This window comes from Amblyomma mixtum, chromosome 5, assembly GCF_055824585.1.
Source record: "Amblyomma mixtum isolate Tamu chromosome 5, ASM5582458v1, whole genome shotgun sequence".
Lineage (NCBI taxonomy): Eukaryota > Metazoa > Arthropoda > Arachnida > Ixodida > Ixodidae > Amblyomma > Amblyomma mixtum.
Window position 1 is genome coordinate 55,747,759 of NC_143016.1, and position 16,080 is coordinate 55,763,838.

General features: G+C 45.0%; 1 protein-coding gene across 20 annotated transcripts in view; it reads right to left on the reverse strand.

Annotated features, from left to right (window-relative positions):
* Positions 1-16,080, reverse strand: part of baz (par-3 family cell polarity regulator) — a 222,531-nt gene that overhangs the window by 6,187 nt on the left and 200,264 nt on the right. For 12 of the 20 annotated variants that reach the window (XM_089544541.1, XM_089544537.1, XM_089544533.1 and 9 more), the window contains 9 exons: positions 15,604-15,946; positions 14,902-15,146; positions 13,208-13,309; positions 10,871-10,939; positions 6,508-6,837; positions 5,971-6,172; positions 4,883-5,186; positions 4,269-4,502; positions 2,593-2,679 (listed from right to left, as the gene is read on the reverse strand). In XM_089544541.1, coding sequence (XP_089400667.1) covers positions 2,593-2,679; positions 4,269-4,502; positions 4,883-5,186; positions 5,971-6,172; positions 6,508-6,837; positions 10,871-10,939; positions 13,208-13,309; positions 14,902-15,146; positions 15,604-15,946 — 1,916 coding nt within the window. The remainder of the gene's footprint in view (positions 1-2,592; positions 2,680-4,268; positions 4,503-4,882; positions 5,187-5,970; positions 6,173-6,507; positions 6,838-10,870; positions 10,940-13,207; positions 13,310-14,901; positions 15,147-15,603; positions 15,947-16,080) is intronic. The other 8 variants (XM_089544539.1, XM_089544535.1, XM_089544553.1 and 5 more) reach the window with 6 other exon arrangements.

Genomic DNA, 16,080 nt, shown 5'->3' on the forward strand with positions numbered 1-16,080 from the left:
TGAGCGCATGGAGCACGTTGAAGCACATGGCTACAGGTCCTCACAAGTCCTCGTCACAATCTGCATCAGCGGTGTCCTGGATGTCTTCGTCCGCAAGTCCTCCTGCGGCCTCGACATCGTCATCCGTGGAGCTGAAGTTGCTTACGGCTGCCTCATCACAAATACCACCTGGAAATTTGGACAACTGGTTCCACAAATCATCCAAGACCCGCGATGGCTTCGTTGAGCTCACCCGACAAAGAATTTGCTTTGTCTTCTCCGGGAAAGTAGAGACCAGAATGTCGGAAGCAGTTCTGCAAGTTTCATTTCAGACACCATTCCCTGACCCAAGAGGTCGGTTTTTAGATCTCTTCTAGTCCACAGGTTCTGCGTTCAATAAGACGTTCCCTACAATCGACCTTCACCGAGTGGATAATCGCCGGTTTAGTGGATGAAGCACCAAAGTAGCATACGGAGGCAGGAAGTGAAGTGAAATGTAGCTGAAACTAGCACCGCAGCGGTGGGTACAGCCATTGTCTACAATGAGGCAGACATTGCGATCTTGGCCCACAAGGTCGTCGTTCCATGACTTCAGCCACCTGGCGAAAAGTTTGCAGGTCATCCACGGCCTTCGATTGAACCTGTAGGTCACCGGAACTGAAAGTGCGTTCTGCAAACACCGCAGAGATTTGCTTTTTCTGTCGGGCCTCTTCTCCGCTTTAGCCTGAACATCAGCCTTGTTCTTCAATATGGTAGTCAGCATGCTTCTCTGCATCTTGTATGCTGCGGTGACTGGATTTCTTCTCACCTTGTTCAACTTGCTTGATAATTTCCAGTTTCATGGAAAACAGGAGGTTCTGCAGTTTCGCGGCTGCGATCCGCATACAAAGACAACGAAAACCATGCGAAACTCCTGATGCCAGCCCGACGCACTGTACGTGCAAACTATGTCACGACATGGGAACAACAGAATTCTTTACTCACTGCCTTTTCTTTCGCCATCAGATAGCCAGCATAAGCGCCCTGAGATCACCAACAGGAAAGGGCTAAAGACTAAGCAGAGAGTTCCATGCTAGGCTTCTTCTAGCAAGGTCTTAGAAGAATCCCATTACCTTCCATGATGTCAGCCGGCCTCCAAAAAACCGGTTCTACAAATAGTTCGCCATGGGGGGCCCGGACAGATCAGGTCTTACTTCGTCGACTAAGAGCTAGGACACTATTTCTTTGCAGCTCTTCACACTGCAACCACAGTGGGTTGGTCACCCATGGGACACAGGAAGGTGTCATGATTTTATGATGGCTTTCATTGCTGCCTCAACATCCCAGGCTTACGCACAAAATGATCGCTATATCTGGTGGAAATAGGATCCTTGGTTCTTGAACATGTGACCAGCATCTACGGAGGCCACCCGCAAGTTTACACTGATGGTTCTGTGAGAAGGCATGAGCCTAAAAAGAATAGATTAGCAATTCCAACTACTTCTATGAGCAGAACAAGAGCTCCTCGAAGACACAGGGCTGGGATCAAAAGTGGTGATGGTCTCTTTCAGGCATTCTAAAAAAGTGCACCGCATTAGTGCAGCTGCCGGCAACATGAGGCAAGTATAACTCCATCGGTAGCCAGCAACAATTTCAACTTCAAAATCAGTGTAGGGCCTCACACGTGCGTGACCCCAAATGCTACACTGCAAATACTGTATGAACTCGGGTAAGGGCCAGACTTTCTTTTTTGTAAATTCGGGTGTGAATTTTGAAGGTGTGGCCCATACACAAATAAAAAAAAAACATATAACCACATTTTTTTTCTCACTCATTTAGTCTAAAACACAGGTGCGGCCCTTGCATGATATTATACGGCAGAAACAGTTGCCACACAACACGAAGAACGTCTTTGAAAAAACACAGTGGCACACTTAACCAGTAACAACAGACTATTAATCTACAGGCATCGCCATTTCCCGCTTTTCTTATATGTAATATGTGGCTATTACACATCGTAAAAAAAAAACTGCATTTTGAAAGGTATTACACACAGGTAGGGGCGCTCAAGTTTTAATTACAACACTGCATCAGTGTATCTCGTCTCATCACAAGATACACATCCCTGTGGTAATTTAAACCAATTTAGACGTAGAGTAGCACTGTAGCAGTCATCAAAGCAGCCTGCATTTTAATAGCACACAAACAATACAAAATGTTTTCTTATCCTAAGAAAATCACAAGGCAAAAAGACTGAAAGATGTACAGTGAAACCTGAAACACTCCAGGTCCCAAACAGTTCAGTTCCCAATCTTGAGGAGAAACTTTGGCACAGCTAGGCTATCACACCGACATGCCTCATGCGAGCGGAGGAGGTACAATGATTACGACATTGTAACCAAACACGAATAATTCTTAGTAACTCTCACAACATACTGAACAATTTATTTTAAACAACATGAGCAACTCTTGTTTTGTGCACAATGTGTGATTCCAAACATCAGTTCGTAATACTTATACAACAAGCAGGAGGCAGAAAGAGCAGGAGAGACTGCACGTGAAGGAAGTAGTGAAGAAGGCGAGAGCGACAAGGGAAGAAGAAATGCCCCGTGTGAGTAAGCGAAACAGCAGTACCTTAGGCAGCACCCTCTGAGCATAGCCGCACGTGCCATAGGCAGGTGGCGGCAAGGCATGAGGCACGGGTGGCAGAGGACGGCCCTGCTGGAAGCACAAGCGCACACGCACCAGCACCACAGGGTGTTAGTAAGGTGCTGGAGACACCAGTAGGCCAGCCCCTCAAATGTTACAACCAGCATGCGCACAAACAATCCGTCAAAGCAACGCCACACTGCACACAACAACCACGAAACAGAAGACGTAACGTCGGGCCACCACACACAGAACTGGCAGCTTGTTCCAGGAAGGGACAAATTTCCAGTTACACACTGCCACAGCATATGGTTGCAAGAAGCAGTGTCTAGACAGTGCCTAATCATCATTTTCTGTAGGAAGCCTTACATCTGGGATCCGTCTGTCACACAACAAACCAGCTATGTTTACATATAGGAAAGGCTCTTGACGATGCCAGGGGTCAGAAAAGCAGCAGTGTTCTCATATATTTTTGGTCTTTTATTAAACGCTTGTATTTGTGCAGCATCTTCACGTACTGAAGTAAACTGTTCCTTTTGTTACAGATGGGCAAACTTCTTCCTGACTCCAACTTTCTCCTTTTAACATGCAGCCAAACTACCACACCTCACACATTTCCCATCGGCACTGGCTTTGAAATATAGTTCACCCCGCCATCAGAAAAAGTGTTTAGATGCATCTATTTTGCAAGCATGGCATTTTTCTGAGGTCTAAGTTGTATCTTGAATCCAATTTATTTATGTAATAGTTTTTTACAAATGGGACAGAGCACTGGGGGTGTTTCTTTTTACTGCAAGAAAAGCCAACTACTGCACATAATAAAATGATTCCTAACAATGTTAAACCGCATGTGCCATCTCCAACATGCCTGGGTGGTTAACAGTGTGAAAAAAACAAGGACAAAAGAAGACAAGACACGACGAGCTGTGTGTCTTCCTTTGTTCTTGTTTTTTTGCACTGTTAACCACCCAAGCATGTCAACCTACCAACCAACCCAGCTTGCAATTCTTAACCATCTCAGACGCTGGCCCTGCTGCTAAAAGAGCAGGAGCGTAACTGATGGGTTTTGTCAAAAACCTTTGAGGAAAAGTTCTAGTGGCTTATTAGGTAATACTGTTATGCAATGAAGGTAGAATACATTTCAGCAGGTAAGCTCCATTAAAATTTCTGAAAGACCTCTCACGTAAAGACTCAACGCTCCAGTTGCAAACTGGAAAATTTTTTGCTTTCCTTTGACCCTGGCCGATGGCAGTTGTAGGCTGAATAGCAAAAGTGGTTCTACCTGTTATTTGGCCACCTGCTACATTCAGATAGCGCAGTTACAGCAAAGGTGGCACAGGATACTCATGTTGCTGTACAATTTCAACATACTACAGTGTAAACTCTGTCTTAACTTCCCTAGTTTAACTTTGGTTTATTTGAAATTCACTTTTTCACTTAAAATCCGCATAATATGAGAAAATTTGGGCTCCTTTGAGCATGAATCATCGAGAATCAATAGTATTCTGTGGCTGCCATACAAGTTCTGTCACACAGTTACAGTTGACTTTTTTAATTTAACACTGCTTAATTCATCTTTGCAAGTGAAGAACTGCAAAGGGAGGCAGTGCATCCTGCAGAGACGAAACACCAGAGCTGCCGGTCGGTGCAAGCACGCTCACCGGTGGCACAGGGCTGCGCATCATCTTGTGCTGCAGGTCCTGCTCGTACCACTCCTCCAGGTCGTCACGAGGGTAGTGGCCCTGCCTCTCGACGTGCCGCTTCTGGTGCTGGGCACGCAGCTGCTGCATGCGCTCCTGGCGCGTTGCTGTGCTCATGGTGGGCGTGCCCCGGCTGGGACAAGGGGGTGGCGAGGAGACCCCGGGAGCCTGCTGCTGGTGCGCTGCAGGCCCACGCTGCAAAATCGAATTGCACCGTTTTACGGGAGACTCCCATGAAAACAGTGGCTTCCATGCAGCAGCATAGTGACATCTAGCGAATTTCTCCCTTTTCATTTTTGCATGATTTAGCATGGCCATGTTGAGGCTCTTTTGAGACTGAATGTGCCACAGAAGCCATGATTAATGATCTGTTGTTGCAAGCATTACATGAGGAAAACGAGAAGCAAGAGACACTCTAAATTATGTCGCCTGAAGGGACAAAGCACGAAATTTCTGCATATCAGCCTTCACACAACTTTTAAGAACACGTCTTTTTCCTCTCTCTCTCCCTCTTTTTTTTTCTTTGTTTAAAGAGTAGCTCACTGCTAGGTTTGCATCATTTCCATGATGCTTACCTGATTTTGGAAGTGCTGATGCTGATGCTGCTGATACTGCTGCTGCTGTTGCGTTGGCAGGGGTGGTAATGGTGGCTGATGGGAAGGCTGCATGTGCTGGTGCGACTGCTGCTGTTGCTGCTGCTGCTGTTGTTGCTGCTGCTGCTGTTGCTGCTCCAGCAGCTTTCTGTACTGCTCTTGAATGCGCTCCTGCTCATCACGTGCTGCTTGCCTAGCACGTAGCCGTTCTGCCTCTTGCTCAAGTTCCTCCCGGGACAGCTTGGAGCCTGGCTCTGGAATTGTCTTGCGGTTCTTGCCGAACCTACTGAGGCCCCCGAGAAAAAGTGCCAACGCAGTCAATATTGCCTGCCATAAATCATGTCCTGCACATTTGTAGTTCTGCATCCCACGACAAGACCACCTATTTTTCGTTTATATTATGATGTTTGGAACATGAGATAAGCACACAGGAGTACATCTTGGAAAGCCAGGTATTATGTAGAACAGCATGGCACTATAGCTAGTGTAACACTGTAGCTTCACACCTGTAATCGATAGTTACTATTACTAGATCCTTACGTATGATGGTGACACGCTGCCAGTGGCACCACCTGTGGTCTGATACAGAAGACTATGATGGCTAAAGCTAACATGCATGCAAGGCTTCGCTAATTATCACTGCTAATTAAATGACAATCTGAAATGTGCACTAGGTCAAACTAAATCAGAGCAAACACTAATGCTAAGCCTCATTTCTTTGATCCTGGTCTCAACCTTACGATTTTTCTTCACCAAAGGCCAGACACCTTCTGGATTGCCATGAAAGATTGCTAGCCAGAGAGGCAGAGTACAAAGTGTACTACTACCCGCTCTATCATAACCACAACGCACCACTTCAAAATAGAGCACACTATATAAGGAGTGCAATGACGGGTTTTATGCTGCCATGACCAACAACCACTAGTCTCAATTTCAACTGTAATGCACTCTCTCGAAGCACGCATTACCAAAGTGTCCAATTTTGAGCACCCATGTAGCGCGGCTAAAACAATGGCAGTACCAGCTGCAGGAATCAACACGCAGTGGCTGGATCCGGGAACACCACGTACCTAAAGACACTTCCCAGGCCCTTGAGCAGCCCTTTCTTTCGCTGCGTGGGCTTGGAAGAAGACGGGGCCACTTCTTTGCTGGCATACACGGCGGCCTCGTGGGCATCCAGAGGCACAGTGACTGAGTGCAGGGGGCAGGAGGCACCCCCCCGATGCTCAGTGCTGGTGGCGCTGCCCGTCTCACTCTCCTTCTCCTCCTCCACTGCATCCGAGAGATGTGACCGTAAAAGTTTTATGAGAAGGGATAACACATAGTGACTGTCTCAGTCAGGGTAGACGGTGGAGATGGTAGAAATGTGTTACAGTGAGGCTAAATAAAATAATGAAAAAGAACATGCAGCTGCCTGCAGCCCTGATGTATAGCAGGCTTGAAATGAAAAACAGTGGTCTGCCTCTGTTTGAAATGAAATGAAAAACAGTGGTCTGCTGAAATGAAAAACAGTGGTCTGCCAGGGAAGAAGGCATGCGCCTTCTTCCCTGGCTTTCAGTGTACAACTGCACGTGATGTATAGTCCATGAGAAACACCAGCCACTCACATGTTTCCATCTGGTCGGTGGAACCCTGGGCCCCGCTGGTGGTTGGCCCATCATAGGAACGGTCAACAGCTGCGCGGAAGCTCTCATTGCACCCCCTGGCACCACGCTCCTGGCGAGGATTTTGTGACGTGGGGACCACTGCTGTGCCATCCGACCCCTGGACCATGAGAGTCTGCAGACTCTCGAGGCTGCTAGATTTGCGCATGCCCAGTGAGGGACCAACAAGCTGCACCGTGCCATTGCCGCTGCTGCTGTGGTTGCTCTTGGTCACCGTTGTGTTGGTCGTGTGGCAGCTGGCATCGGTGCTCGGTGAGTCTCCATTCACCATAACTGCAGGCCGAAGAGCAAGAGCAGAAAGTTCAGAGCACTAGATGCAATGCATTAGACGGTAGGTAAAGAAAAGATGCATATATATCTATGTATATAGGGCCTTGGGGTAAAGCCCAATTTTACCCAATTCATGTACACTGAACATATTTCTTAAACATTGGGTTAAACTCGATGTCTCAAAAAAAAAAAAAAAAAAAGTTGGCCAACGATCACGCTTCTAAGTAATGCAATATTTGAGTGCAGCTAGTGTGCTATTAGAGCCATAGGCGACCTAATGCAGAACATGCAGTGCCAAATGGAGTGGGTTTCGGTTTGGGCAGCATACAATAGTCCGCCGCTGCAGAGCTTCTCCTCGGGTGAAGCTCCGTAACGGTGTGAAGGCTTCACGACGGTGGTTCACGACGGTGTGAAGGCTTAGGCGCACACTACTCTGGCACAATCTCTCAGCGAGTTGCTACCATGGAGCCAGTTTTCTGGCTGCTGCCGTATCCTCTTCCTCCATTTTCCTCCTCACACTTTCTTTGCTATTGTCGCACTTTTGTCATCCACTGCACTCCATGTCCACACTCATTACCCTCCGCTGTGCTGCTCGTTCACTCTGTCCATTAAGCCAAGGCTAACAGTGAGGGACGCCGCTTGCTGAGCTCGATGTTGGTTTCCCAGTTCGCAAAGCTGAAGACACCACAAGAAAATTTTGTTGATATCTAGTGCTTACTGCAGAGAGGTGTCTTCGGGCAATGGAGGATAATAAACCTCTTTTAATGCTCGTTTTCATGAGGCGGATGAATTTGAGGATACGTTCCAAAAGGGCAGTTTAGAAGCCAGAGGCCAAAACATGGCTACGGACAAGACGTCTTATCGGAGTCACTGTGTTAAGCACTACCCATGCCAATGACACCTCGATCCAAGGACCTTGCGTATTTAAAATAGCTGCTGTGATGTCCAATGTTTTTGCACTGTAGAAATAAAGGCAAGCCGGTTTTGCTGAAACATGGGAGTGCTCCGTAGGAGATTGGTAACATACGTGAAGAAATATCTGTAACAGTAGACTGAAAAAAGAATCTTAATTTGGTAAACAATTTTTTTAGTGGAACCCATGAGTTCCGTATTTTTTATGAGAGAATAAATAGGGCATCTTATATCCAGCTGAAAAACGAAGTTATATAGTAGACTGTCTCATGCTGCCAAAAATATCCTCGAAAAACCTGAACAATGGATTTTTTTCTCTATAACCTGATTTGTACCTGAATTTAAGCACGAAAAATGTCGCCCAATTCTTACCCCCTGAATTATAGAAAAAAATAAAAACTGAAAACAAAGGGCCCTACAATATATATATAGTATATCATCAAGCTCAACTGAAATGAGGACAGAACTTTATGTACTTCTTTTTCTCATTTCGCTACTTGTTCAGCACATCAGTGGTGCAGGTCTAGGTGCCTTTTCCTAGTCTTTTTTTTTTCTATCTTTACCATACTGAATGTACACATCGTGAGCAACATGGCCTCTAATGTTCCAATATATACGGCCAATCTAATGCAAGTTGAACAACTTCCTGCGAATCAGCATCACATCAAAGGCTAAACTTTATCAACACATGATGTGTGTTCACATTTTTAAATTCTTTCATTTACAATTTACTCTGGCTCTATCACTTTTAGTCTACCATGTCAAAGAGAACTAATGACCCTTAAGTGAAGTATGACAGTTCATCAGTGTATTACTGTGTGCGCTCATGACATGGCCGATGTATCATTAGTATCAACTGAAACAAGCAAAAGAGCTCATGTTGACAAGCAGTTTACATTACAACAGTGTTTGGAGCTTTTTAAAGAGGCCCCAATACCCTTTTTATCGAAGTTCTTGAACCTCTTGGTTACAAAGGTGCATTGCATGTGCAGTCTTCTTCTCACCATAAAGTACTATATTTTACAATTTTGGCTTGTAATAGCGATGTTATCAGCGGTTAAAAATTGTTGCTCAGTGCCTGCAAAGGCTTTTCTCTCCTCTGCACTGGAAGCTACTTGCCAGTGGGGGCACTACGAAATGCTGACAGTTCTTTACGTTCGTTCTCTTTTTACAGCGATAGCTTTAAGGCCTAGTCTTGGGAGGGTCTGAACGTAAAGCTACAGTGGCCGCTAATTGATGTTGTAATGATGTAATGACTGCTGTGAGCAGATGGAAGAGGTAGTGCAGGAAACCAACACTGCAGCAAATGGATAAAAAAGAAACCTTTAAACAGTTGGTAATAACTTTACTGCTTCCTAATTTCCTCTCACGAAAACAGCCAAGTCAAGTTGACTGCAGAACGAAATTGAACAGAAAGAAAAGGTCTTTTACAGCATCTGAAGTGCCTGTCTTCTGTTTCTGCTTTTACTGGCTTCTCTTAGTAAAAGTTTGAAAGAGGCACCTAAATGGTCCTTTAATTGCATAAAGCTTTGAACAGCACCACATCAGTTTCTAAAATTGCCCTTCAAAAAATGGCTGCTTGAGAAGTTTGCTCCAGCGCATTCACAAGCCACTTACTATCAAAACAACACATTACTATTACTAATTATATTGCAACAAGGCATGAAAAGGAATCTGAATTCTTACACAACAATAAATGCTACTTTTTCTGATACTAAATGTAACATGTGACCAAGCAAACCAAGAAAGGAGGTTAAAAACTTAAAAATGGCAGTACCAGTCATGTCAACTCAATGCAAAAAGATTAAAAGAAAGGAAATAGATCAAAAACAACGTCACAGCATTCAAAATGCCCAGCACTCAAGAGTGGAACCTCCATGAGCAAAAGCAAACACCTTTCTTCTGTTGTACACTGTATACACAGCCAACCAAGTGGCACTGTTGCTCATTTGCTATTTGAGCCGTTACTAGCCAAAAGCCAAGTCACACCACCATCCATCAAAAGCTATCACCAACACTGCCAGGCATGGTTTAAAACAGTAGAAGGTGTTAGGTTTTTGCCCACTGGTGTATGGTGCTAGGGTGTTTCAGTACAGCACACTCTATGATTTGCTGTAGTGATCTCATTGTGGCATACATGCTGAGCCGAAACACCCCACAAAAACATGCAATAAAAACACATCTTTATGAAACTGTCTGGCAACACACAATATAAATAAAAAGCAACACCACAGCCAGCATAACTCAAATATTGGTAAGCAGTGCAGGAGATTGCAGACAACAGAGTCCAGTCATGCAAACACCAATGAGTACATCCAGGTGTGCAATAGAAAGCGTGTCGATTGCACAGAGCTGCAGCCTGGCAGTGCAACAAAGCCTCCAATCACGGCAGGTGTGATAAGGGTTCCCCAACCACCAGAGAAAAGAAGCAAGGGTAAGTGAAAAAAATTCTGCAAGAAATACTTAGCCCCAATAAAGAAATGAAACCAAACCTTACATCATGCAAGAAAAAAAAAAAGACAACTTCACTGATAATTCGCAATTTCACATGTGCTATCAGTGTCAAATGACATGCAGAGAAGATCTTAGCTGAGAGAGACTAAATATTGCTGAAGTTGATTTGCATTTCGAAGGTGTGAGAACTGCTCTTTGGAAGCATTAATGCCCTTTATTTTCTTTCCAACAGCTAAGATTTTTGTGTGCTTTTGTGTCTGCACATCAGCTGATGCTGAAGATGCATGTGAGTGACTAAAATGAAACTCCTCCAAAGCTGCTGCTTAGGTTCACAACCCATCCACATCCAGTTTTATGCAGACTAGTGTACAAGTGTCATGTCTGATTAAGCAATTAAGGAGTCCGCAACCACAGAGCAAGCACAAACAATCACTTTGTTCACAGACACATTACCATAAAACTCAAGGTCACAAATGTCTGAAAGGAAGTTTAAAGTGTAAAAAAGGAAAAGAAACGTCACAGGAAAATTAAGAAGAGCATTGCAGCAGCCGTAGCATTGCAGAGGGTATGCAGGAGTGGGTGTTTGTGAGGTGCTGCAGACGATTCACACTGGGTGCAACAGCGCAAAGCTGTTCAGGCATACTGAGAGCGTAGGGAGGGGGCTACCTACAGCAACAAGTTGGATAGAAGAACAAGGGATTCCTATGCACCTTGCTCACTTGCTGACATTTGACTAGATCTGTTGAGAGAACACCACACGGGAAAGAATGCACCCAGATTAGAGTGAGAAAAATAGAAAAAAATGGAAGGCAAGGAAAGGAAGACACAGAACTGCAGAAGTGTCGGGAAAAGCGCCCCGCCAGGATGCTTCCCGCACCAGCAGCCCCGCCAGAAAAAAAATGCAAGTCAAAGGAAACGAGCAGGACACCTCAAAAGTCACTGATTCACAGGGGGCCCCACAAAAGGTGATTGACTGTCCATAGTAAGAGTGAAAGCTCCCAATGAAGTAGTGTTTTATTGCTAGTACATACATGTTATGTATTTTAAAAACAATAAAGAAAGAAATGCAGCACTCTGTGCATTCACCCAGCATGCAGGGTCTAAATTTTCACTTGCTCGCTTATGTTTATTGAAAAGCGAAGAGAAAGTTTTGTGCAAGAACCTACAAACAATGCTGAATATAAGGTGGAACTGACTAGTAGTAGTATTAAATGTTTACCCCAGCTCCCAGAGCCACCAGAGAATAGACTTTAAAGTGGTACTTGACGCCTCAAGAATAACACACGTAAGCGGACTGCACAAAACTTCCTATGAAAATGTTTGTGGCAAATGAAGCTCAATTGTTTTAAAGGAAAGTTTGGATGAACGTGCCTGCGCTCAAGCAGGCTGAAATTGACATTGGAGCTGAACATGTTACATAATGCAGCAGTTGCTTGCATGGAAGGCTGTTTTCATATGACTTCCAGCTCAAACTGAGTTAAACATGGCACCACCAGCATCCGCACTAAGTTTGGCTAGTTGCACAAAGCTCTCTGTAGGTTTGTGTCGTCAGGTGCATTTTACACCAATTGCCAGGCTTGAAATGAGAAGTTGCAAATGCTTTTTCTGCCAAAGTGACTGACTTTTTCATGCTCAAGAATTGTACAAAAAAAAGAGACAATTCACAGCTAGTTTTGTCCAGTACGGCACTTGGTCACAGTATAACTGCGATCACAAAGGCAAAACGCCCACCTTATTCATCCCCTTGCTTTAGTAGATGTTAGGACTTTCAAACAGAACAACTTTATTTCGGAGTCAGATTAATAACTATGAAGGCAGATTGCCTGTTCGACAAGAGCCTGCTGTTTATCCAGATGGTATCACTGCTTCCCAGCTTGCAAAATCATGCGTTACTTTTCCTCCATTGTCTCTGTCTTTCTGTCCCCTCATGATTCTCTAACAGACCTTTTCACAAAGAAGTGAATGGGCATTGTACACTAAGCTATGAGAGACGTTTGATAAAACAGGAAAAAAATTTGGTGAGAAGATCCCACACATTCTTCCCACAGCCCAAAAGCCCTGAGCAATGTGAAAAGGTCCATAAAACCTACTCGAAGATGATGCATGCATTCTAATTTGTTTTGAACAAAAAAGCTAAAAACTGGACACACTCCACAAGAGTTCGTCTTTGTGTGAAACTGGAGCATGAACCAGCCCATGATTATGCAGAAAAGGCATTTCGACCTGCCTGCAGTAGTGATGCAACATCCTGTATGCGTTGTTCTATGATCACACATATGGAATGTACAGTTGGTAGCAAAAGTTTACGGGGAAGATAATTTGTATTTCGGTGTAGCCAAACAAGCCAATCACCTGGAATGCCTACAAGCATCAGGGAAGGTGCATGTTTCATCCTCTAGTTCAAACATCAGGTGACTGTATCACGAGGTAGCGCTTTGATAAATTTGTTCCTGTGCACATGCATCCTGGAAAATTTTTGCTGCCGACTGAACAGTCGACTCTAAACATTCAAACTCGAATGCAACTATGCAAAATATCCTTGAACTATGTGGGAATTATATGGAGTTAAAATTAAGAGGTGCCTTTATGATACACTTGACGATGATGGGAGCAAAACAAGGAACCGTTATGTGATATCTTCTGCCCTCAAACATATCATCCTACAGTTTGGCATCTTCTAATGCAGCCTGTCAAAACAAGAATTGCTTCCTTTTCGACAAGAGCGACATAAATATCCTTCCTTTTAAATTTCATAATAAGGATGATTAGCCAGAGTAAAAATGCACTGCAATTATCACCAGATGTGTTAATATTTACATAATCGAAGGGTAATGCGAAGAGAAGCTACTGGTTAGCTTTAGTTGTTCTATTACTCAGGCCTCATGCACGTTAGATGGGACCTTGATGGCATGTCATGCTGAACATTACACTCACTCAACAAGAAAAAAAAAAAGGCCTACTAGCAGGTCACGAAAGAAAGTGGCAAGGAGGAGGGGGGCTAACTCACATGTGGATTCAGGGGGGCCATGTGACCTGGAATGACTCAAGAGGGAATCCGCCGAGTTGGACCGCATGAGGTTGCCGTTCTGCTGCTCTTTCCCGTTTAGCGCTTTGCAGGTGCAGGAAGGCCCAGAAACAAAGCAACTTCAGTGCATGTGCACCACACAAGCACCGCGCCTCTCAGCAAAGCACTTCATTAGTTGCAGTGCGAGAAGGCAAGCAACCAAGGATAGAAGCAGATGCATAAGGGGGCGGCAGAATGTACAAGAGGTGTGCGATGCCTTGAGCACAGCGGTCTTGCTATTATTATACCTTTACACAGCACGACGGGTAACTGATTATGACAACCAACACTTCTGCATCACTAAATGTTACGTGACTCTGAACTTCGAGTGTAAGAAAAAATTGATGTCGGTCACTGGTAGTTTGCTTTGAAGAAGGGAGAAAGGAAAGGAAGACCAGTGCTGACCTCAACATCAACTGTAGCTGCCCCATCAGTAAGTTAAAATCATGGTTTCTTGACGCTTTTCTTTACTAGCCATGAAGCTTCTGTGCAATGCTATGTAACAGCTTTGTATGCTGCCTAGGCTGCACTGCAGTGCTCTGTCAACAGGAGGCACATCCTTCTAGTTGAAAAAAAGAGATCATTCAATGCAAACATGGCACAAGGCAGGCCTCATAATTCCCTGACTTCTTTATTGTGCTGTAGAACATGTGCAAAAGCACTTTAAAAGTGCACAGCCTGTGCCTAAATGACATCTTTTCCGCGTTATTAGTACTTAGTTGTGTTCTAGTTTACGCCTAACTTCACTGTAGCAATTACCTGACAGGAATGCACACCCAACTTTCATGTCCACAAAAAGAGAAAATGCAAAATTTGTGCAACGGCCTGAAGCAACAGTTGCTTGCCATTGCATACATGTCATTCGTCATATCTGAATGTCATACTTTTTGAAAGCTTACTGAACCGTGACAAATGGGACAGTGCCCCACATCCCGGCCAATCATGTCACACCCTCATTCACAACATCATACTAGAACCTGTTGCTTGGGGTCTGGGAATGCGAGCCATTAATCAACCACATGCCGTGGAATGCTTTCACTGGCTTGTTTTGGTAGACATCAAACAGCTGCACCATGAATGTCATGCCTCCTGTATCCCAACCAGGTCAGTATTGCACACACAAAGCTTATCTTTTAAGGCCAAAATGACATCTCAAAGTGTTGACTAGGGCTGTTCCTAGCGTATTTGTAGAACTGAGCCCAACTGCACTCCAGATGCCATTTTGAGGCTTAGTTTCGGAGAAAAAAAGGTGTGCGTTAGAGTCTTCTTTATCGCACTCCTAGCACAGCAACCCCTCTATGTACGAGAGTCCTGCAGAGAGGTCAATTGGTGGGACAATGACATGCTGCCTCTAAGCAACACTGGGATGTCTCCTAGTAGTCACTTCTACCTTGCATGAAACTTTTGAGGCATGCAAGTTTGGAGGAAGTTGCACAGCCGGTAAGAAACTGCAACAAAAGACCCTGCTTAAACTCTGCGGATAATAAGTAAAAGAAGAACATAAAAAAAAAAGGAGTGTCTTAAATCATCTGACCATCTGTTGCCAGCTTACACTACATTTCACATGACTCATGGACCATATGACTGAACATGACGCTATATGGCTTCAACAGCCAGGTGCACTGCTTATTGCTCACCAGTAGGTCGCCGGTGATCAGGCCCGTCGCGGTGCGCACCACCGTTCACTGTTGGGGGGGAGACGGATGTCTTGACCTCGGTCTGCTGCTGATGAACATTTGACTTTTCCTGTTCCTCGCGTGTCCGCTTATTGCGCTTGTAGGTGTCTGTGTTGCGAGCATCCAGGTGAGCGTGCCGCTTCTCAGAGATGCTCTGCCGGCCAAAGCCATCCCGGCAGAAGTTGCCACTGTCCACTAGGGACAGCCTGCGCAATGCGACGAAGACCAGGGCTCAGTTACAAAGTCTGCATTTTGAGCTCTCCAATTTTTCTAGTAGAATCACGGCTGCATCAACCAGACTGTTGTTCAGTGCCCCATGAAGGACCCCAGTGGCAGAACGGATGAGATTATAAGCATGCGCACAGAATGCTCGCCAGTTACAGCATCACCTACTCAGCAGTTCTGCTGATCAAGCTATCTTTTGCATGAATTTATCCTACAGCGGGCCTACTGCACTTCTGGAAACTGACACTTTGACCTTGCTTTGAAAAATATGTTAGAAAAGTCTTGTCCTCAAGTTTGTTAGCAGTTCATGTAGTTCTGCGAGCAAATAATGAAAATTAGCATGCTCATTTTAACACATTGTAACACAGGTGATACAAGGAGCATTACAGTGTTAATCAGTAAAAAATCCCCATCTCAGTGGCCAACCATGACACCTACTCGCTCTGATTAAGGTTGTTGCCGTCTTGACCCAATGTGAGAGCTGGGGCTTCCTCCTCGACTGGTGTCATGGGCGGAACTCCCAAGTCTCCACCCCGCAGAGAAGATGGGTAGTCGTCCTCAATTTGCACCGTGTCTGCAGATCCCCGGCTGGTGTTGGGCGAGAGCGGCGAGGGCCGGTGATGAGGTGTCGTACGAGGAGCTGTGTGGTGCCGACTGTGCCGCTCAGCTGCCCAGCTATCATGGCTGGCGCGCAGGTATGAATCATTGCGAAGGTTCGACGGCAGGGTTCCACCACTCTGGCCCATTAGCCGCTCTAATACAGGATTTCTTCCGTAGCCATCTGCATGCAAAAACAGACGAAAAAAATGGTACCTCTTATACCGGCAAGAGAAAAAGACTGGCAAACGTATACAATCGACTCTTGATAATCCGGTTCATTCATCCTAATCCCTCCATCCTGTCAGCAACAAATAT